Source organism: Cryptomeria japonica, chromosome 3, assembly GCF_030272615.1.
Source record: "Cryptomeria japonica chromosome 3, Sugi_1.0, whole genome shotgun sequence".
Lineage (NCBI taxonomy): Eukaryota > Viridiplantae > Streptophyta > Pinopsida > Cupressales > Cupressaceae > Cryptomeria > Cryptomeria japonica.
Genome location: NC_081407.1, coordinates 140977070 through 140996349, shown reverse-complemented (window position 1 = coordinate 140996349; position 19280 = coordinate 140977070). Strand labels below are relative to the sequence as shown.

General features: G+C 39.5%; 1 protein-coding gene across 1 annotated transcript; it reads right to left on the bottom strand.

Annotated features, from left to right (window-relative positions):
• Nucleotides 1-464: 464 nt before the first annotated feature.
• On the bottom strand, nucleotides 465-6053 carry LOC131027348 (endoglucanase 8). The gene is made up of 8 exons (XM_057957379.2): nucleotides 5440-6053; nucleotides 4991-5197; nucleotides 4279-4479; nucleotides 3970-4062; nucleotides 3475-3636; nucleotides 3285-3396; nucleotides 1221-1384; nucleotides 465-1044 (listed from the first exon to the last, which is right to left on the bottom strand). Exons 1-8 carry the CDS (start codon nucleotides 5677-5679, stop codon nucleotides 715-717), a joined length of 1509 nt encoding a protein of 502 aa, XP_057813362.2. The 5' UTR covers nucleotides 5680-6053; the 3' UTR covers nucleotides 465-714.
• Between the last annotated feature and the right edge of the window lie 13227 nt (nucleotides 6054-19280).

The window sequence follows — 19280 nt, the reverse complement described above, 5'->3', positions numbered from 1 at the left end:
TCTCATGTTGCTCATGATCATGACATTGTGGTATAGCTATGGATAGATTGCTAGATGTTGTTAGACTATTCAAATTGTAGAGCATGTATTAGATGTAGGGAATATGCTATTGGATTGACCCCAAAAGCTAGTGATGATCTTCCCTATCTTCTTGTTGCATAATAGATTGCGTATTTTAGAAGTTCGATTTTTTATTAAAGTATATTATATGTTATGTATTTTTCTTTTAAGATATTGTTGTACTTACCTTATAGAATTAACATAAATTTATATCCAATGTATACTTTATGAATATAATTTTATTTCACTCATTAAAAAATTAACCATAATATCATAAGCTTGATAAAAATTTATCCATAATGTTGTAACCCTAATTTCTTAGACTCGGTGTTTGTTTTTTAAAGAAATAAACAACTACATTTAACCATGTTTAATAAAATATGACCTTTTCATTTTAAGAAGTGTTAAAAGGAGGAATAAAAATATAACTACACAAGGAAAAAGAAAAAGAAAATCATTTGACCTCTTGTGTTCTTAAATTTGTTGCTGCTTCTGAATTCAACTGCATGTATTCTTAAATTTGATCTCTTACATTCCGCAGATTATATTACATTATAGAAGACAACCCACACACATGATTGTATTGAAAGGGGAAGTCTCATATCATACTCCATATGACTGTGAAGCCCAACTCTCCCTGCTTCTAAATTGAGATCAGAACTCTGGATGGCCATGGAAAAATGCAAGGGCACCCACAAGTGGTGCATTGATGTAAGTGGTAGGCTCTGATTGCCTAAAGTTTGGTCTATTGTCTTGATATTGGTCATTCATATCTGGACCTCCAACAATTGCCCCAACAAGAACATTTGGATTGGGATTTACACTGAAAAAGTATTGAGAACCTTCCTTACATGATATGTGGCTTGGATGTTCTATGACAGAGGGCAAAGATGATCCCCTGTGATGAATGTACTTGGGGAAGTGTTGCCCATATCCCACCATGTAAGAAAGCTTCACAGGATTGTCTCCCAATATGTAGTCCACCTGCATGCCATTCATTCAATAGACTTGTTTTGCTGTCAATATAATTCATGGGAGAAAATTGTTCTATACAAAGTGAAAATGTGATTCTGTGCAGTAATTAAGCCTTTGTTTATCATGTGACCAATGGCTTATTTGAATCTGTTTTCATGGTGGGATTTTTGGGTATTTTATGGTACCTGGAGTTTGGCAGCTGAGCGAAGTGTAGCAGGAGTAACTTCCATGTTTGCACATTGAACATGTTGAGAGGAGTGGCCAAGGTAATTAGCATAGGCTAACAGTAAGAATGATATGGCTGTCACATGCTGCATGTTGCTCCCTCCCGGTTTGTAAATTAGCCCACCTGCAATACACTTGAGATTACATGTGAGTTTACTTAAATGAAATACCAAAACTCCAAATTAAACATGCTGAAATAGATCTGGTTTATAAATACTATTTATAAAGTATTTCTTGCAATCAGATATAGGAGCATAAATCTACAGTCATATCAAGGTTAAAGTAATGGGTGTCTATTTTGTTGAAGTTGTCAAGGGAATGATCTTGGTCTCATTCCTTATGATGTTGGGGCCTTGCAGACTCATCATGATTTGATCTCTAATAGACTTGTTCAAACCCATTCAACTCCATTTCAAAAGAAAACCAAAGACTTGTTGACCTGTTTTTTTCCAAATATTATGATTTATTATAATATTTGTGTACATTTTAACTTTTGTTTTAAAGTATGATTCCTATTACACTTCAATACTATACTTAAGGCCCATTAAATTCAAACTTCATTTATCTTGTTCGATCACTTATCTTTTTCATGATCTCAATGCCTGATTTGCTCAAATGATCAAAAGAGAGCCAAGATTGGTTTATTAAATTTGCCTTAGGCACTAGTTTTTCCTCTTTTAATCATTATAGGTGCAAGAGAAGTTGAAAGAGATTATATCTATTAGAATAATTTTTATCATAAAATTAAAAAAAATAGTCCCAAAATGTCAAAAACAATCATATTAGACTCCAACCCACCATAACACTAGTGTGCCTAATCATACATGATTACACCTAAACAAACCATACACATTATTGTCCTCAATAAAAAGATAACAAAATTGCATAAATATGAACCTTATCCTATATGCAACTTCTTCATCCAACTATTGAAAATAGGCATGCTCTCTGCATCTTTTATATTTATAATTTCATTTCTAACTCAAGTTCAATTTATAGAGTCCATTTATTTTTTGTTTATAAATTTTAAAATTAATTAATTGATTAATTATATTTATATTTATAAAAAAAATATTAAAAGTAAACAATAAAGTATGTTAGATTGTTTTGTAATTTTAACATTATAAAATGTATAAATTATTAATTTTCTATTAATTTGTATTACAATTTATATGGTATTTGTTTACTAAAAAATAAATATTTTCTTTTGTAGTATAATTATTTGATCAAAATTTTGATACCAAAAAATTTATATATAACATTTGTTAACAAAAGGAGTTAATAGTTAAATTAGTTTACTATTTGTGATAGTTATTATACTTTAAATGATTGTGTTAGTAGAATGTGTTTTTGGTTCTAGTCATACTTAATGATCTATAAGGAGAAAGAGGAGAACTACCATTGAATGTGATCCAAAACATCAATGTAAAATACATACAATTGAATTAAAAAATGCTCTCTACTAACATCATGAACTCTTTTTTTCATAAATACCTACCATAATTTTTTTAATATTAAACTTACTTTACTAACGATATTAAATAAAAATTACTATATAAATTTTATAATAACTTTTTTATAAAAATTACTAAATAAATTTTATATTAACTTTTTTTCAAAAATATATATCTCTAAAAAAACATTAACCCACACTATTATTACTAACAAAAATAAATAAAAATATTGAACTAACATAACTATAAATATGAATAATGAAAACAACTATTAAAAAATTATTGAGCTAAACATAAATATACATATAAATAATAATAATTAAAGAAGAAACAACTATTTGAAGTATATACTTTTAACCACAAGCAACTGTTTGTTTAGGTGAAGGGAATATGAACATTTTATAAGTTGTTTATTTTCAATCTTAAGCAACTATTTCTTTATCTCAATTTTTTTAAAAGCAAATCATATATATGATAACTGTACAAATGAAGATAAAACAGAGTTTACTTACCCGGGGTAATCACATATATGATAACTGCACAAGTGAAGATAAAACAGAATTTACTTACCCGAGGTGAATGGCACATGAGCAGATGTTGTCTGGGGCAATAGAGTACAAATGAAGTCATCAGCGTATCCCTTGTATGTTTCCAGAGAGGATACCTTCCCTAACAAGAATTCCTGCATAATAATACCAAAAACTAAGCAAAAGTACTGCTAAAACAATGATCAAAATGCACTTGTACAATGAAACACTACCTTAGATACAAGAACATTGATTCCAGCATGTTTGTTGTCCCATCCAAACTCATTAATGTTTTCATCAGCTCCCAAGATCTTCCCATTTGTTTGAATGTAGGTGATATATGAATGATTCTTGCTTGCCTTGTGCAGCCATGCTGCACCCCACAGCAACTCATCCTGTAAGAGAGGACACCACAATGAGATTTTGTACACTGTCAAGATCTGTTATGAAGATTTCATGCCTAGACAGGAAAATATAGACCCAGAAAAAATGGCTAGGTTTCCTTTCTGCAACAGGCAAGCATAAATTTAAGATGAGAGGTATGTCATAGAAGTGATGTTGCATTGTCCTATGAATGACCAAGTAAGGAGAGAGAATCAGTAAGGTATGAAGATCTGATAGTTTACATTGCTTATAGAGTTTGCCTACTCAAAGTAGAGATTCAGGCTGGAGACCTTTTAGAACATCAAAAAGTTAAACTTATAGCTATCCATGAGGCCATAACGTACTTGGTATCCATCAAAGTCGCAGTAGAAAGGACACACTACTGCTTTTAGGCTGTCACTGTAGGCTCCCCTGTATTTGTCTGCAAACTGGAAGACCTGTTGCACAAGTTAAGTTAGAGTGTGGAAGTAGGAAGAACTCTGATAAGTAGGTGTCAAGATATGATATTAATATTAGGATTCAAATGCATAGATTTTGATTGAGCCCATCGACCTATATTTTCATTGATCTATATTTTATGAGTAGTAATAGCAGAAAAAAGCACCCTTTTTTCATCTTTAATCAAGGAGTTACTATAAAGTTAGGATTAGTACTCTGATTGCAGTCTTGAGAAGCAGTTGAGAATAAGCAGTGTCTGATGTCTGAAACACAATGGATGCAGCAGCCAATGCTGCAGCAGTTTCAGCAGCAACGTCAGAGCCAGGATTATCTTTGGTGATTTTATAGACTGTTCTGGGTGTGTCCATGTCTTCTGGTCTCTCCCAACAAACATGATCTGCATTAGGATCACCTACCTAAAGTATAAGCCACCAACAAAAACTAATGAGATTAAGAATTCAGAACCAAAGACTGTACATTTAAGTTATATACAGTGTATAGAATACTATGCTGCTTCTGGATTTGATTGATTGCCCATCGGAATAATAGAGAGCATAAAGAGAATAAAAATGTAAAAATCAAATCCAAAAACAACATACAAACAGTCTCATATTTGTAAGTTCAGTCCAAGTTCTTTAGGAGAACTTTGAACCTTCTCCAAGCTACAGTCAGACATGCAAGGTGTGTGCACAGAATGCAGGACTATATCTCACAACTAGAACTTCTAGACCACTTTTCATTGCACCTATCACAATGCATTTACTTGTTTAGAAGATTGTTCATATAGAAGGATATAAAATCTTGACATCAGCTACAAATATGAAATGAGATTTTAATGTCACCTATGCATTTGGGGTTGCAGGAGCTATCAAAGATTGGTTTTTTAAGAGTTTACAATGTAAGAAAAATGTTAATGTTGGTCCAGACCTGCACATATACTGTGTCTGGATGTACTGTGGTCTTAAGGAGATAATCTGTGGCCCAGCGTACTGAAGCTCTAGCGTTCTGCAGTTCACTGCCCATGAAACTTCCAAACTCTATGACACTCCATGCAAGCATTGTAGTGGTGAAAGCCAAAGGGAAACCAAATTTGATGTTGTCCCCTGCATCATAGTATCCTCCTACCAAATCAACCTGCAATACTCCTCACATGATCAAATCACATTAATCAGTTTACAATGCATAGAAATCAGAAACTAAAAGCATATATATATATAAGCCCACTGCTTTGTGGGTTTGCTTGTATAAGAAAAGAAAGATTAAAGTTTGAGGTCCCAAATCACCCTACTGAGGATACGCCCAAATGGGCCCATTTGTGAACTTCTAGATAAATACAACAGTCATATCTGCCAACAGTTTTTTAAACTAAAGCTTACATTTTGAGCTGAACCATCTGAGAGAGCAGAGTCTCTTCTCCATTTGATGCGTTGATTTGGTGGGAGTTTTCCAGATCTCTGACCTTCAAAGAACATAATGCACTTCGACAGAGCATCTCCATAGTCATGGTGTGAAGATGACATTTCATTTCTGTAGATTGAATGCCAGTGAGCAGATGCTCCAAACATGAACAATACTGCTAGTAAGCATTGTAGTTGCAGTTGAGTTGTATGAAACATGCTTGCTTTCAGTTGGGTTCACAAAAATCAATGAGATTGAGGATTTTGCCGAAAGAGTGGGTAGTACTCTGCAGACTGAGATTGGGTGTAGTAAATCTCATATAACGAATGCCCATTGCCCAGAATAGATTGCTGTTCATGGGATGAAGAGCAGAGTGGGCGTTGGATACCTTCATGAGCACGGGCAATGATAGTTTCAACAGTCACAAGAATTTTATTGCCAGAGAAGGTCATTGGTCAAGACTGTATTCCCAACAAAAAAACTGTCAAAAATGTGTTGTTTTCATTCTGATTCCAACGGTTATTCCCAAGATATCCATGCTGTGTACCGTTGCATTCTACTCGGAAGTGGGTATTTTGTGTCTATTACTGAATCGGAGCATGCACAGTTATAGGGTGTGTATTAAATTGCGCCGTCTCAATCACTTGAAGAAGGTCCAGCCCAAGTTTTAACTACTTGGGCTTAGGAAGGCTGTAGGCTTAAATTTGAAAGGTTAACTAGGGGAAAAAGGAAAAGGAAAGGGTGTTTTATTGTCTACAAATGTATGGGTCTACATATGGGTTACAGCAATATGGGACTACCTGGTACTCTTTGTGGGAGGTATCTAACTCTACTACAAACGAGGCGTACATACCTTACGTCCTTGTGGGATTTGAAAGGATCTAGTAGTTGAACGCATTCTAATTGTTGTGATAGAAGTTGTTGATTTAATACCCATATTTATTGATTTGATACCCATACTTGTTGATTTAATGTCCGATTTTTTTTACAACATTGCACCAATAGTTGTGACTTTAAAGTGCATACCAATAATTGAATGCAATATACCATTAGTTGTAAAAAGCAACCAATTATGTGGTGCCACATCAGTTGCACAAGTATTGGGGCTCCTTTCGCACGACTATTGGTCTCACCTTTTTTTTTTATTGTTTTGGACACCTTGGCAAAAAGCATGTTGATGTGGCCCTGAAATCTTAGTTATAAGCAAGGGACTTCCAAGTAAGCTGTTGTAAAACATTGGGAGTGATTTGAAATTTCCATGTAGGATTTTGAGAAGTGCAAAGTTAGGGTGCACAACTACTGGGTCCTCTCCCCTAGTGATTTTTTTAAAACTTTTGGCATTTATAAACTGTATTGTCTTCTATTGGTTTCTTAGACGATTGGGTCTCGTGGACGTCATTAAAATTTCTTCATTCATTCTTATCTTTATTTTGAGCTCTTGGGGCTTGAAGCTACAATTGAACCTATTCTGAAGTTTGTTTAATGGAAAATCTTAAATTTTAGACTTTATTTTTTGAATAAAGGGGTAAAAACTTTATTGATAATCATAATCAAGAATTACATAAGAAAACCAGAGCCTCAAAACTCCAAAAGAGAACCACAAGCCCAAACAAAGATCAACCAGCTTCATAACTATCCATATCCTCACCAAAGATCTTATGCAAGTCCTGATAATAATTCGGGGAGAGATGCTCCCAACCCTCAACTTTCCAATCATCACCATGTTCCGAGGCCCACTTAGCCAAACAATCAACTGCTCTATTCCATTCACGAGGAATGTGGATGAAAGATACCTTCTCCATCATAGCACTAATTTGCAAAATCTAGTGAACAATCCCTGTCAGTTGCCAATTAATCCCACTCACCTTCTGCTCAATCAATAGGTTAACAATAATCTACGAATCCGATTCGTAGATAACCTTACGCCACCCCAACTCAAAAGCACACTCCAGGGCATAGAAAATTGCTAATCCCTCCATAAAATTATTAGATCGTTGCCCTTTATGCACCGAAAAAGAAGCAAACCACATCCCCCATACAATCCCTACCAACACCACCAATCCTAGCAGGATCCGAATTACCCCTATAGGAGCCATCAGTGTTAATCTTGATGGAATCATCCTGAGGGGGCATCCACCGTCTCACCCTTTGAACCTTCTTCATAGCACGTCTACCTCTCCTGACACAAGCTAAGACAAGAGACATCTCCTACAAACCCAACCTACTCACAATATCAGCCTCTCCTCTATCCAAAGGAAAATTCACCTCACATTTAGCTTCCACCGTCTCCCGGATCATTCCAATGATTCTATTACACACTTGTTGAACTAATAGTCTGACCTCCCTAAAGATCCTCCTATTCCTCTCTAGCCAGATCTGCCAAAGTATGAAAATGGGCCCAATGTGCCAGACAGTTTAGAGAAAAGAGGACAAAATAGGAGGCCTGCCCAAACTACTCCAAAACTCCACCAAAGAATCTGCGTGAACACAAGGGTGCTTCCACACCCCCCACCAGTAATGCCAGATTGGCAGTGAGAAAGGGCATTTGAAGAACAGGTGTGAAGAATGCTCCTCCCCATTACCACACAAAACACAGATGGAAGGCCCAAGGAACCCATGCTTGTGAATATTGTCTCGGGTTAGACATCTATTCAAAGCCAAAGTCCAAGCAAAACAGTTACACTTCGGCCAAGAGAAATTATTCCACGCATATTTCCACCAGTGCACCTCCCTCCCCTCCAATCTACGGGACAATAGCTCCTGGTACCTACTAGCCACAGTAAAAACGCCCTTAGGATTCAGGGACCAAGAAAGTCTATCCCTATCCTTAAGGGAACTATAGTGTCTACTCGCCAAAATGCCATGCAACTCAACGCAATCTTTATCCATACCAACAACTGGCCATTCATTAGGAACCTTCCACCTCTCCATCTCCAATTTCCCACACCTATAAATAGCCTTAAAGTTGCTCACTCTAGACCACCCTGCCTCCAGGAACCTCTGGCAAAGATTCCAAAGGTTAGGAAACTGATCAATGATGGGAGGGTATCCATCCCAAGAGTCGAACCAGAAAAGAACCTATTCCCCACTCTTACATATCCCAAAAAGTCCTTCCTTTATAAGTGCAGCCCCTTTCTTGAGAGTACTCCAAATCGTTGAGCCTTTTCCCGGAAGTAGATATCTTGGGATTTCCTCCTTTGGGATCCTCTGCATATACTTGTAAGACAAAATCCTAGCCGAGCCTCGATCATGTTCAACACACCACCTCCAATACAATTTAACCGCCAAAGCCTCCCCAAATAAAATAGATTGCCTTAAGCCAAGCCCACCCGACTGTTTTTGGCTACACACCAAGTCCCATTTGACAAGACACCATTTATAGGAGGGCAGGTTGCCTGCCCATAATAATTGTCTTGCCAAAGAATCCAATCCCTTCACAAACCACTTTGGGGCCACTTGGAGCATACACCGATAAATCGGAAGAACCTGAACTACCGTCTGGATCAGTTGAACCCACCCAACAAAGGATAACCATCTGTGTTACCAATGTTCAACCTTCATGCAAAATTTGTCCAGGATACCTTGCCATGAGTCCCTGGGAGGATTACCAGTAGAGATAGGAATATCCAGGTAAGCCAAGGGAAGAGAACCGACCTAGAATCTCAAGATATGAGCAATCCTCCTCTGAATAGTTCCAGGTGTGTTGAAGAAGAGGATGGAAGATTTATCCTCATTGATCAATTGGCCCGAAGCAGCAAGATAAACATCTAAGACTTTACGCAGATTTATAGCTTCTCTGATCCAAGCTAGTCCCATCAGGGTTGTGTCATCTACAAAATACAAATGAGATTGAGGAGGCATGTCATTACCCCAACTCCAACCTTGAATAATACCCAGACCCACATTATACTTAATCAACCTCCCCAGACCCTTAGTCAAAAGAATGAATAAGTACGGGGAGAGAGGGTCCCCCTGGCGAAGACCCCTAGATGCACCAAACAACTCAGTATGATCTCCATTAATTAGTACAGAGAAAGAGGTAGATGAAACACAACTCATTACCCATTGGATCCATTCATCAGCAAAGCCAAAAGCCCTAAGAATCTTTTGGAGAAAGGGCCAACGAACTCTATCATAAGCCTTAGCCATATCCAGCTTGATAAACATAGCTTTTTCCTTGGAGGTTGTCATAGAATGAATGGTCTTAGTAGCAATGACCACACCATCCAAGATTTGACAACCCTCCACGAACCCACTCTGCTCCTCAGAAATGACACCCCCAAGCCAATTCTTCAACCTTTCCGCTATCAACTTAGAAATGATCTTATAATTCACATTACAGAGAGAGATAGGACAAAACTGGCCGAACCGGTCAGCCCCATCACACTTGAGGATGAGCGCAATGAAAGTTGCATTCAAAGCCCAAAGCATCTGCTTATTCCTCTGGGACTCTTGGACCACCTCCAATAAGTCCAATTTGATAATATCCTAGAAATCTTGATAGAACTCAATCGGAAACCCATCTGGTCCAGGAGCTTTCCCCTTCTTCATGTGAAAAACAATCCTCTCAAGTTCTTCCAACAAAATAGGACCCATAAGCTGCTCATTCATCTCCCTAGTAACTAGAGAAGGAATACAAACAAGAACCTGATTCTCCCCTTCGGATTCCCCCTGAGTATCCTCACTAAAAAGGGATTGGAAATACTGCAAAGACTCCCTAGAAATCTCCTGCAAGGATAAACACTGCTCACCTCTATCATTAACCAGAATAGGAATGCAATTACCATGTCTTCTTGCTTTCACTGAATTGAAGAAGAACACAGTATTCTTATCCCCCGCTTGAAGCCAATCAATAGGAGCTCTTTGTTTCCAATAGATTTCCTCCCTAAGCTCTCACTCCTCTAAATCCTTGACTATGAAAGATCCCTGATGGATCCCCTTGCTGATCTGCTGTAGTTTTTAAATTAATAAACTATATTTTCCTGTATTTCCTTTGATGGTTTTAGAGAATAGACAGAAGTTGCAGAAGGTTTGTTTATTTTTGTGTTTTTGATAGTTTTTCAGCAAGTAATAATTGAAGAACAAGTACATGAAAAGAGTATTGGAAAAAAATGTTCATACATAGCCAAATCAGAATCGTACCAAGCAGATTTCTAATTATTTAAATCAAATAATTATCCAGATAGTGATTCCAAACAATTTCAGGAAGATTACAATAAGCAATGAGTCCAACCTAGATGAAGAGTGAATATTATAATCAAGAAGGAGGCTGCAACAAACATCCAAAGCTCTTACATAGCTCCACGTGGGAAGAGAAATGGCTGCAAGGTACAGTCATACGACTGTTAGGTGATGCCAAGCTGGAAACCCCAATCTCCACGTTGAAACCTAACTCTGTCTACTGAATCCTCCAGAAAAGATGTTGTACCAACTCTAAGGTACTGAAACTGAATGCAAGAACCAAATCACCACTATGCTGGGGGCTACGTCCCAGACAGGCAAGACCCTGGGGTTTTCATCCCAGATGTTGAATCACTCTCTAGAGAAAATTCTCCAAATCAAAGATGAAAATGTGTAAAGATAGCTGATAATTAGGTTATCATCTCCTTATAACTCCTTCCCTCTAGCTCGAACCCTAAAAGTGTATGAAAAGTGTGCTTAGGCTTATAAAGTCTTATTTCTCATTTTTTTAGTCGCCAAGTATAGAGAAAACGCCACTTTTTTAAAATAAAAGAATTTCATTCATCAAAAGGGTCCCTGACAAATGGGAAACATTTAGAAAAGTTCAAGACCTTTCCAACGAGCTATAACACATGGGCATATGCATCCAGATGAAGCCAAAAACCCCTTATTACTCCAAAATGGCTATAAACATAGCCTTATTTAATTAATTAAACGCTAACTTAGGAAATATTTAAATATATTAAAAATATAACCCAAATAGCTGCAGAAGGCTCAAATGACTTCGAAAGCCTGAAACGGAACCTGCCACCTGTCTGTGACTGAAATCAGAAATCATGGATCCACTGGCAGTCTTATCCCTAAAATCAAGGGATGCTCCTAGAAACTAAGAAACATACCCAAATCTTCTGAAACTAAAACCAAGGAATAGTCTCATGGAAACCCAACCCTGGATACTGTCATAACCTCCTAAATAGTAGGAATATCCTCCACAAATGTAGGAACTGCCTCCTAAAATTAAGGAACTGCTCCAAACTGGTCTACTTCTGCCAGAACACCAAATTCCAAACAATGAATATCCTCACTGAGTCTCTATCCACCACTGTCAGCCTACAAGACCCCACAAAAAATGACTCACATGTCTCTTCTAGATAGAGCTAAAGAGGGGACATGACAGTCCTCCCTTCTCGGAGATGCTTGCCCACAAGCAACTGCAACGCTGGATGCTGCAAAATAGACTCACCCTCCCAAGTGGCATCCTCTATGGGAAGATCTCTCCAACGTACCAAATACTCCCGAATCACCCTACTTCTCAGCCGTCGTTCCCTCACCTCAAGAATCTCCTCAGGAACCAAAGTCAATTTACCTTCCTCATCCATGGGAGGCAAATTGGGTGATACTGTAATATGTTGTCCAAGGGCCTTTTTCAGGCATGATACGTGAAACACATTATGAATTTTACTGCCAGGTGGTAACTCAATCTCATAAGCAACCTCTCTAAAGCACCTGAGAACTCTATATGGCCCATAAAAATGAGGTTTGAGGTTCTCAGCTACCCCCCCTTTAAGGGTGCTCTGTCAGTATGGCTGTAAGCATAGGAAAACCATGTCACCCACCTCAAATGCCCTCTCAGTCCTATGTCGATTACCATACATCTTTTGCTGATTCTGAGCATGCTGTAAATTCTCCTTGAGAGATCTCATGATGTCCTGGTTCTCTTGTAACCAATCCTGAGCTAAAGGAACTCTACTGTCACTCAAAGCCAAATCAATGAAGGATAATGCCTCGTAACTATAAAGAGCTTTGAAAGGAGTCATATCTATGGACATGTGGTGCGTAGTATTGTAACAATACTCGCCCAAATACAACCAGCGTACCCATGCCTTCTGCTGCCCCGACACGTAGCTGCGCAAATACCCCTCAATCCACTTATTGACTATCTCGATCTGTCCATATGTTTGAGGGTGGTAACTAGTACTAGGTGTCAACTCTGTGCCTGCTAGTCTGAAAAGTTCCTGCCAAAAGGAACTCATAAATCTACTATCCCTGTCACTCACTATGGTCTTCGGAAGACCATGGAGTCTAAATACCTCTCTAAAAAATAGCTCAGCCACCTGAGATGCTGAGAAATCAATTGTAATGGGAAAGAAGTGGGCATATTTTCTTAATCTATCCACTACAACATTGATACAATCTTTCCCCTGAACCCGAGGAAGACTTGTAATGAAATCCATAGAAATCCCTGTCCACTTTTGTTCCGGTATAAGCAAGGGTTGTAACAAGCCAGCAGGGTAGGTATGCTCCGACTTGTTCTGCTGACAAGTCATACACTCACGGACATGACGCAAAATGTCATCTTTGAGACCCTTCCATGATAATCTCTCCCGGACCGCTCTGTAAGTCTTACCATACCCTAGATGTCCTGCTATGGGACTATCATGAAAAGCGTGCAAAATTTGTTCCTTCAACTGTGAGCCAGGAACAAGATAAACCCTACCCTTGTAGTAGATAATTTCATCTACCACACTGTATCTATCATCCACTACCAATCCATCCATGACCTCACAAGCATGCTGATTTTTGGAATACTCAACTAAAAGTTGAGCCTTCCAATCTGTTGAAATCTCGCTCAATGAACATAGGGCAACAAGTGAGGGTTTTCTAGAAAGTGCATCAGCCACAGTATTATTCTTCCCCTTTATGAATTCGATATCGAAATCATAAGCCTCAATCTTGCTCACCCATTTTTGTTGTCGATCATTGAGCTCTGTCTGATCTAGGAAATATTTCAGACTGTTGTGGTCTGTTCTTACCACGAATTTGCTGCCAACAAGATACTGTCTAAATTTGGCTAAGGCATGCATAATAGCCAACATTTTCTTATCATAGGTGGAGTACAACCTCTCATTATCTCGTAGCTTCCTACTCTCATAGGCAATGGGGTGTCTGTTCTGCATCAAAACTGCTCCTATGGCCAAACTTGAAGCATCACACTCCAGAACAAATGGCTACGAGAAGTCAGGGAGTGCCAAAACTGGGCAAGTGCTCATAACCTCCTTGAGTCTATCAAAGACCCCCTATGCCTGTTCTATCTATCTGAATGCCCCTTTCTTTGTGAGGTCTGTCAAGGGTGCTGCCAACTGAGAGAAACCCCTCACAAATCTCCTGTAATAAGCACATAGGCCAAGGAACCCACGTAACTCAGTAATGTTCTGAGGGCTGGGCCAATCCTGAATCGCCTGAATCTTCTCCTCATGCACCTTCACTCCATCAGCACTGATCACATGACCCAAATATAAGACCTCTCTAAGTCCAAGCTCACATTTGGACAACTTAGCAAATAGAGAGTGTCTCTCCATAATGCTAAGTACCTCCTCAACATGTTTGAGATGGTCCTCCCAAGTGCGACTGTAAATCAAAATGTCGTCAAAGAACACTAGAACCGACTTCCTCAACTGCTTGTTGAAGATATGGTTCATACAAGACTGGAAAGTGGCCGGTGCATTGGTGAGGCCAAAAGGCATTACCAGGAACTCATAGTGCCCATAGTGACAACAGAAGGCAGTCTTATGTACATCCTTTGCTCATACACGTATCTGATGGTAACCTGAACGAAGATCAATCTTAGAGAAGTAGATAGCTCCATGAAGCTCATCCAACAACTCATCAATGCGTGGAATAGGGTATCTGTTCTTGATTGTCTTCTTGTTCAAAGCCCTGTAATCTATACACATCTGTAGAGTCCCATCCTTCTTCTTAACAAGCACTATAGAAGAAGCAAAGGGGCTAGAGCTCAGGCAAATGAAACCCATGTCCAACAACTCATGAATAGTCTTCTCAATCTCATCCTTGTAGGCTCTAGGATGATGATATGGAGTGGTAATCACTGGCTTAGCTCCATCCTCCATCTCTATCCCATGCTCAAACCCTCTATCTAGAGGTACACCAGAAGGTATGTCACCAAAGACTCTCCCATGACGGTCCATCACTGACTGAATATCAACATGAAATGCCCTGCTATCCTGAGATGTAGGTGTTTTGGACTTCACAAAACAATGGGTAGCCCAAATCACATCATTATGTCTAATAATAGTCTCCATCTTGCGAGAAGACACCTCTTTAGGCCCACCGTCTGAAGCTCCCCTCAAGATAGTCTTCTTCCCCCCATAAATGAACTCTAACTGCATACGATGGTGATCAATAATGTATTGCCCAATACCCTATAACCACTGCATGCCCAAAACCACATCATAATCCTCCAACGGAAGCACATAAAAGTCATATGTCAGAGTATAATCCCCCATCTAAATACTAAGTTGTGGAATCCGTTTAGTACAGGCCAAAACTGCACCATCTACAACCTTAACTCCAAACCCCCCAAACTCCTCAAACTGTCACCCACGCTTATCAACTAACTTCTGATCAATAAAATTGTGCGTGGCGCCTGTGTCTACCAAAATCATAACCTGCTGACCCCTAAGTGTACCTTTCAATCGAAAGGCGTGAAACCTAGGATAACTGGAGAGGGTAGCAACAGTCACTTTGGCTGATGCCAAAGGCTCAGGGGTGTCTATCCCCAACTGTGGTTGCTCCTGTTCAACCTCCTCTGTACAATCCTCAGTATCAATGTCAGGTACTTCCTCATCTCCCAACTTAGATGTCACCTCAATCAAATGAACCTTGCCCTTGCCCATACAACGGTCCCCGGGCTCCCAAGGCTCTTTGCATGAGAAGCATAGTTTCCTCCTTCTCAGATCATTTTGTGTCTCCTGGTCCATCTTGGGAGGTCTAGCTATCTATCCATCTCTAAACTGAGTGGTATTGGCCTTCTGAGGAGGTCGTGAATTCCTAAACGACTTCTTATCTGTCTGATAAGAAGTAGGAGTGGTGTCCAGTCTCAAGGTCACATCTATGGCATCCTTAAGAGTGGTCGACTTGAAAGCACGTACCCATCCCTTAAGCCTGTCCTGTAGTCCCTCAATGAATAGCATCACACTGCGCCTCTGGGGCATATCAGGTACCATAACTGCAATACGTTGGAACTCATTAATATACACCTCTACATGCCCAGTCTTTCTTAGGTGTGCTAACTCCCTGTAATAGAGCTCTGTGTCCTTACGGTCAAACCTAGAAATGAGGCGCTCAGTGAACTCCGCATAGGAATGGACCATGGCGTGGTCCTGGGTGACCAATCCGTGGTGCCACCAGTCATAGGCAACCCCATCTAAATGTAAGACAACAAACTGAATAGCATCACTCTCAGGCATGGGTATCAGTGATAGATAAATATCCAGGTTGTGCACCCATGCTCGTGCACTCGTACCACTAGTCCCATCATATGTAGCCAATGTGATCTTCCCAGTAGCTCTATTGAGGTCATAGTTCTGCTGCTAAGGCCTATAGCCCCAGTCTCCTCTGAACCTGGCGATATCTCTACACTATGCACAATATTGTGGAAAAGGAAAAAGATCCCTAACCTCTGGGGGTAGGGCTCTCCACTCAGCTGTAGCCACCCTGACTAAATCCTGAAAATCCACTTCTGGTGGCTCTATTTGTATCGGCTGCTCACCTGGTATAAACCGAGGAAGTAATGGTCTATCTCTAACTGGTGTATGATGTCTCTCATGCCTAGGGGAATGATGAGAGCTCCTAGCTGATGTATGAGATCCCTGACTATGTTGGCTTCCAGCCCCAGATACTGGTCTACTCCGTCTGCCTTTGTGTCTGTCCATTTCCAACCGCTCTAGGGTAACCTATATCTTGTCTAAGGTCTGAACAATCCTGGGTTGGGTAGTGATGAGAGTCCTCATCATCTCTCTCTCTTGTCTGTCTTCCTCCGCCTGATTTACTCCGACACCCACCTGTTCATCTGCCATGATAGGTTCCTGTTCTCTCCCACTCTCACGCTCGTACTGAGCTCTTCTGCAGGTATAGTATCTGTATAAGTCACTTCCTCCCGGATGCATAGAAAAAATAAAACTTAGCCCCACAGGCTGGCAGGAAAATAGCTCTGATACCACTGAAAGATTCCTGATGGATCCCCTTGTTGATCTGTTGTAGTTTTTAAATTAATAAACTATATATTCCTGTATTTCCTTTGATGGTTTTAGAGAATAGACAGAAGTTGCAGAAGTTTTGTTTATTTTTGTATTTTTGATAATTTTTCAGCAAGTAATAATTGAAGAACAAGTACATGAAAAGAGTACTGGAAATAAATGTTCATACACAGCCAAATCAGAATCGTACCAAGCAGATTTCTGATTATTTAAATCAAATAATTATCCAGATAGTGATTCCAAACAATTCTAGGAAGATTACAATAAAAAATGAGTCCAACCTGGATGAAGAGTGAATACTGTAATCAAGAAGGAGGCTGTGGCAAACATCCAAAGCTCTTACATAGCTCCACGTGGGAAGAGAAATGGCTGCAAGGTATAGTCGTACGACTGTTAGGTGATGCCAAGCTGGAAACCCCAATCTCCACGCTGAAACCTAACTCTGTCTACTGAATCCTCCAGAAAAGATGTCGTATTAACTCTAAGGTACTGAAACTAAATGCAAGAACCAAATCACCACTGTGCTGGGGGCCACGTCCTAGACAAGCAAGACCCTGGGGTTTTCGTCCCAGATGTTGAATCGCTCTCCAGAGCAAATTCTCCAAATCAAAGATGAAAATGTGTAAAGATAGTTGATAATTAGGTTATCATCTCCTTATAACTCCTTCCCTCTAGCTCGAACCCTAAAAGTGTATGAAAAGTGCGCTTAGGCTTATAAAGTCTTATTTCTCATTTTTTTAGTCGCCAAGTATAGAGAAAATGCCACTTTTTTAAAATAAAAGAATTTTGTTCATCAAAAGGGTCCCTGACAAATGGGAAACATTTAGAAAAGTTCAAGACCTTTCCAACGAGCTATAACACATGGGCATATGCATCCAGATGAAGCCAAAAACCCCTTATTACTCCAAAATGGCTATAAAAACAGCCTTATTTAATTAATTAAACGCTAACTTAGGAAATATTTAAATATATTAAAAATATAACCCAAATAGCTACAGAAGGCTCAAATGAATCCAGAAGCCTGAAACGGAACCTGCCACCTGTTTGTGACTGAAGTCGGAAATCATGGATCCACTGGCAATCTTATCCCTAAAATCTAGGGATGCTCCTAGAAACTAGGAAACATACCCAAATCTTCTGAAACTGAAACCAAGGAATAGTCTCATGGAAACCCAACCCTGGATACTGTCATAACCTCCTAAATAGTAGGAATAGCCTCCACAAATGTAGGAACTGCCTCCTAAAATTAAGGAACTGCTCCAAACTGGTCTACTATTGCCAGAACACCAAATCCCAAACGCTGAATATCCTCACTGAGTCAATATCCACCATTGTCAGCCTACAAGACCCCATAATAAGCTGACTCACATGTCTCTGCTAGACAGAGATAAAGAGGGGACATGATAGGTTGCCTTGTCTTCCTCCCTAAGTAAGGCTTCCTCCCTAAGCAAGGCTTCTGACAAACAATGCTCCCTTATTTCTCTAGTAATGCAATTAAACTCTAATTGAGTAGCTATCTTAGCATGAAAAATATTCCCGAAACACTGACGATTCCACCATTTAAGCTGAAACTTAACAAATTGCAGCTGCTTGGCAAAAGTGTACATAGTAGTGCCAAAGGTTGGCCTCCCTTTCCTCCACCACTCCACAACATGATCCTGCAAAGAAGGATCCCGTAACCACATAAGCTGGAATTTGAATGAAGGAGTGCGAGCGACCCGAGCAAAAGAAGACACAAATTTATGGGCCAGTGGTCCGAACCTCTCCAATCTAAAATCTCAGAGCATGTGGACCACCCCCCACCAACAAACTAGAAACCAAAAAGTGATCCAGCTTCTCTGCAATCCAATACTCCCCTACCCTCTTGTTGTTCCAAGTGAACAGACCATTACCAGGTTTAATGTTAGCAAGATGCAAGGTTGATATACTATCCTTAAGAAGGAAGGAAGAAGGTTCCAATCGCATAACACCACCCTTCTGCTCACTCAACTCTAGGATGGCATTGAAATCACCCGTCATAATCCATGAATGAAAAGGGAACAACCCTCGCATAAAAGAAATATGAGACCATAAATTCTGCTTGCCTAGAAGATCAATGGGGGCATAAATGTTAGTAAACAAGATATATTCCTCAGTCTAAAGGCTAGAAGCAACCCCAGATAAAGAAGATCTGGAAGCAACCCACCATATAGGACGAATCCTCAAGGGGTTCCAAAAACAGGCCACCCCTCCAGAGGAGCCAAATGCCCCAATACACTAACACTCGCCTCTCCCCTATAGCTTCGGCACTAGACCCAACATACTTTACACACATAATTTAGTTTCCTTCAAGAAAAGGACATCAGGAGAATGACTCCTTATTAACTCCCAAACAACTTTTTGTCTAGGGCCACTGTCCAAGTCCCTCACATTCCATGATAGCACAATCATTTTGGGGGATTGGAAAAATGAGAATCCAGAGTCTTTACTGACCCTGACTCAACCAAATTCTCCCCCATCAATTTGATCTTATCCAAGTCCTTCTTTCTGCCAACCTTCGAAATCTTCTCCGTTGCTCCTTTTTTAATGTCTTTCTGATGAAG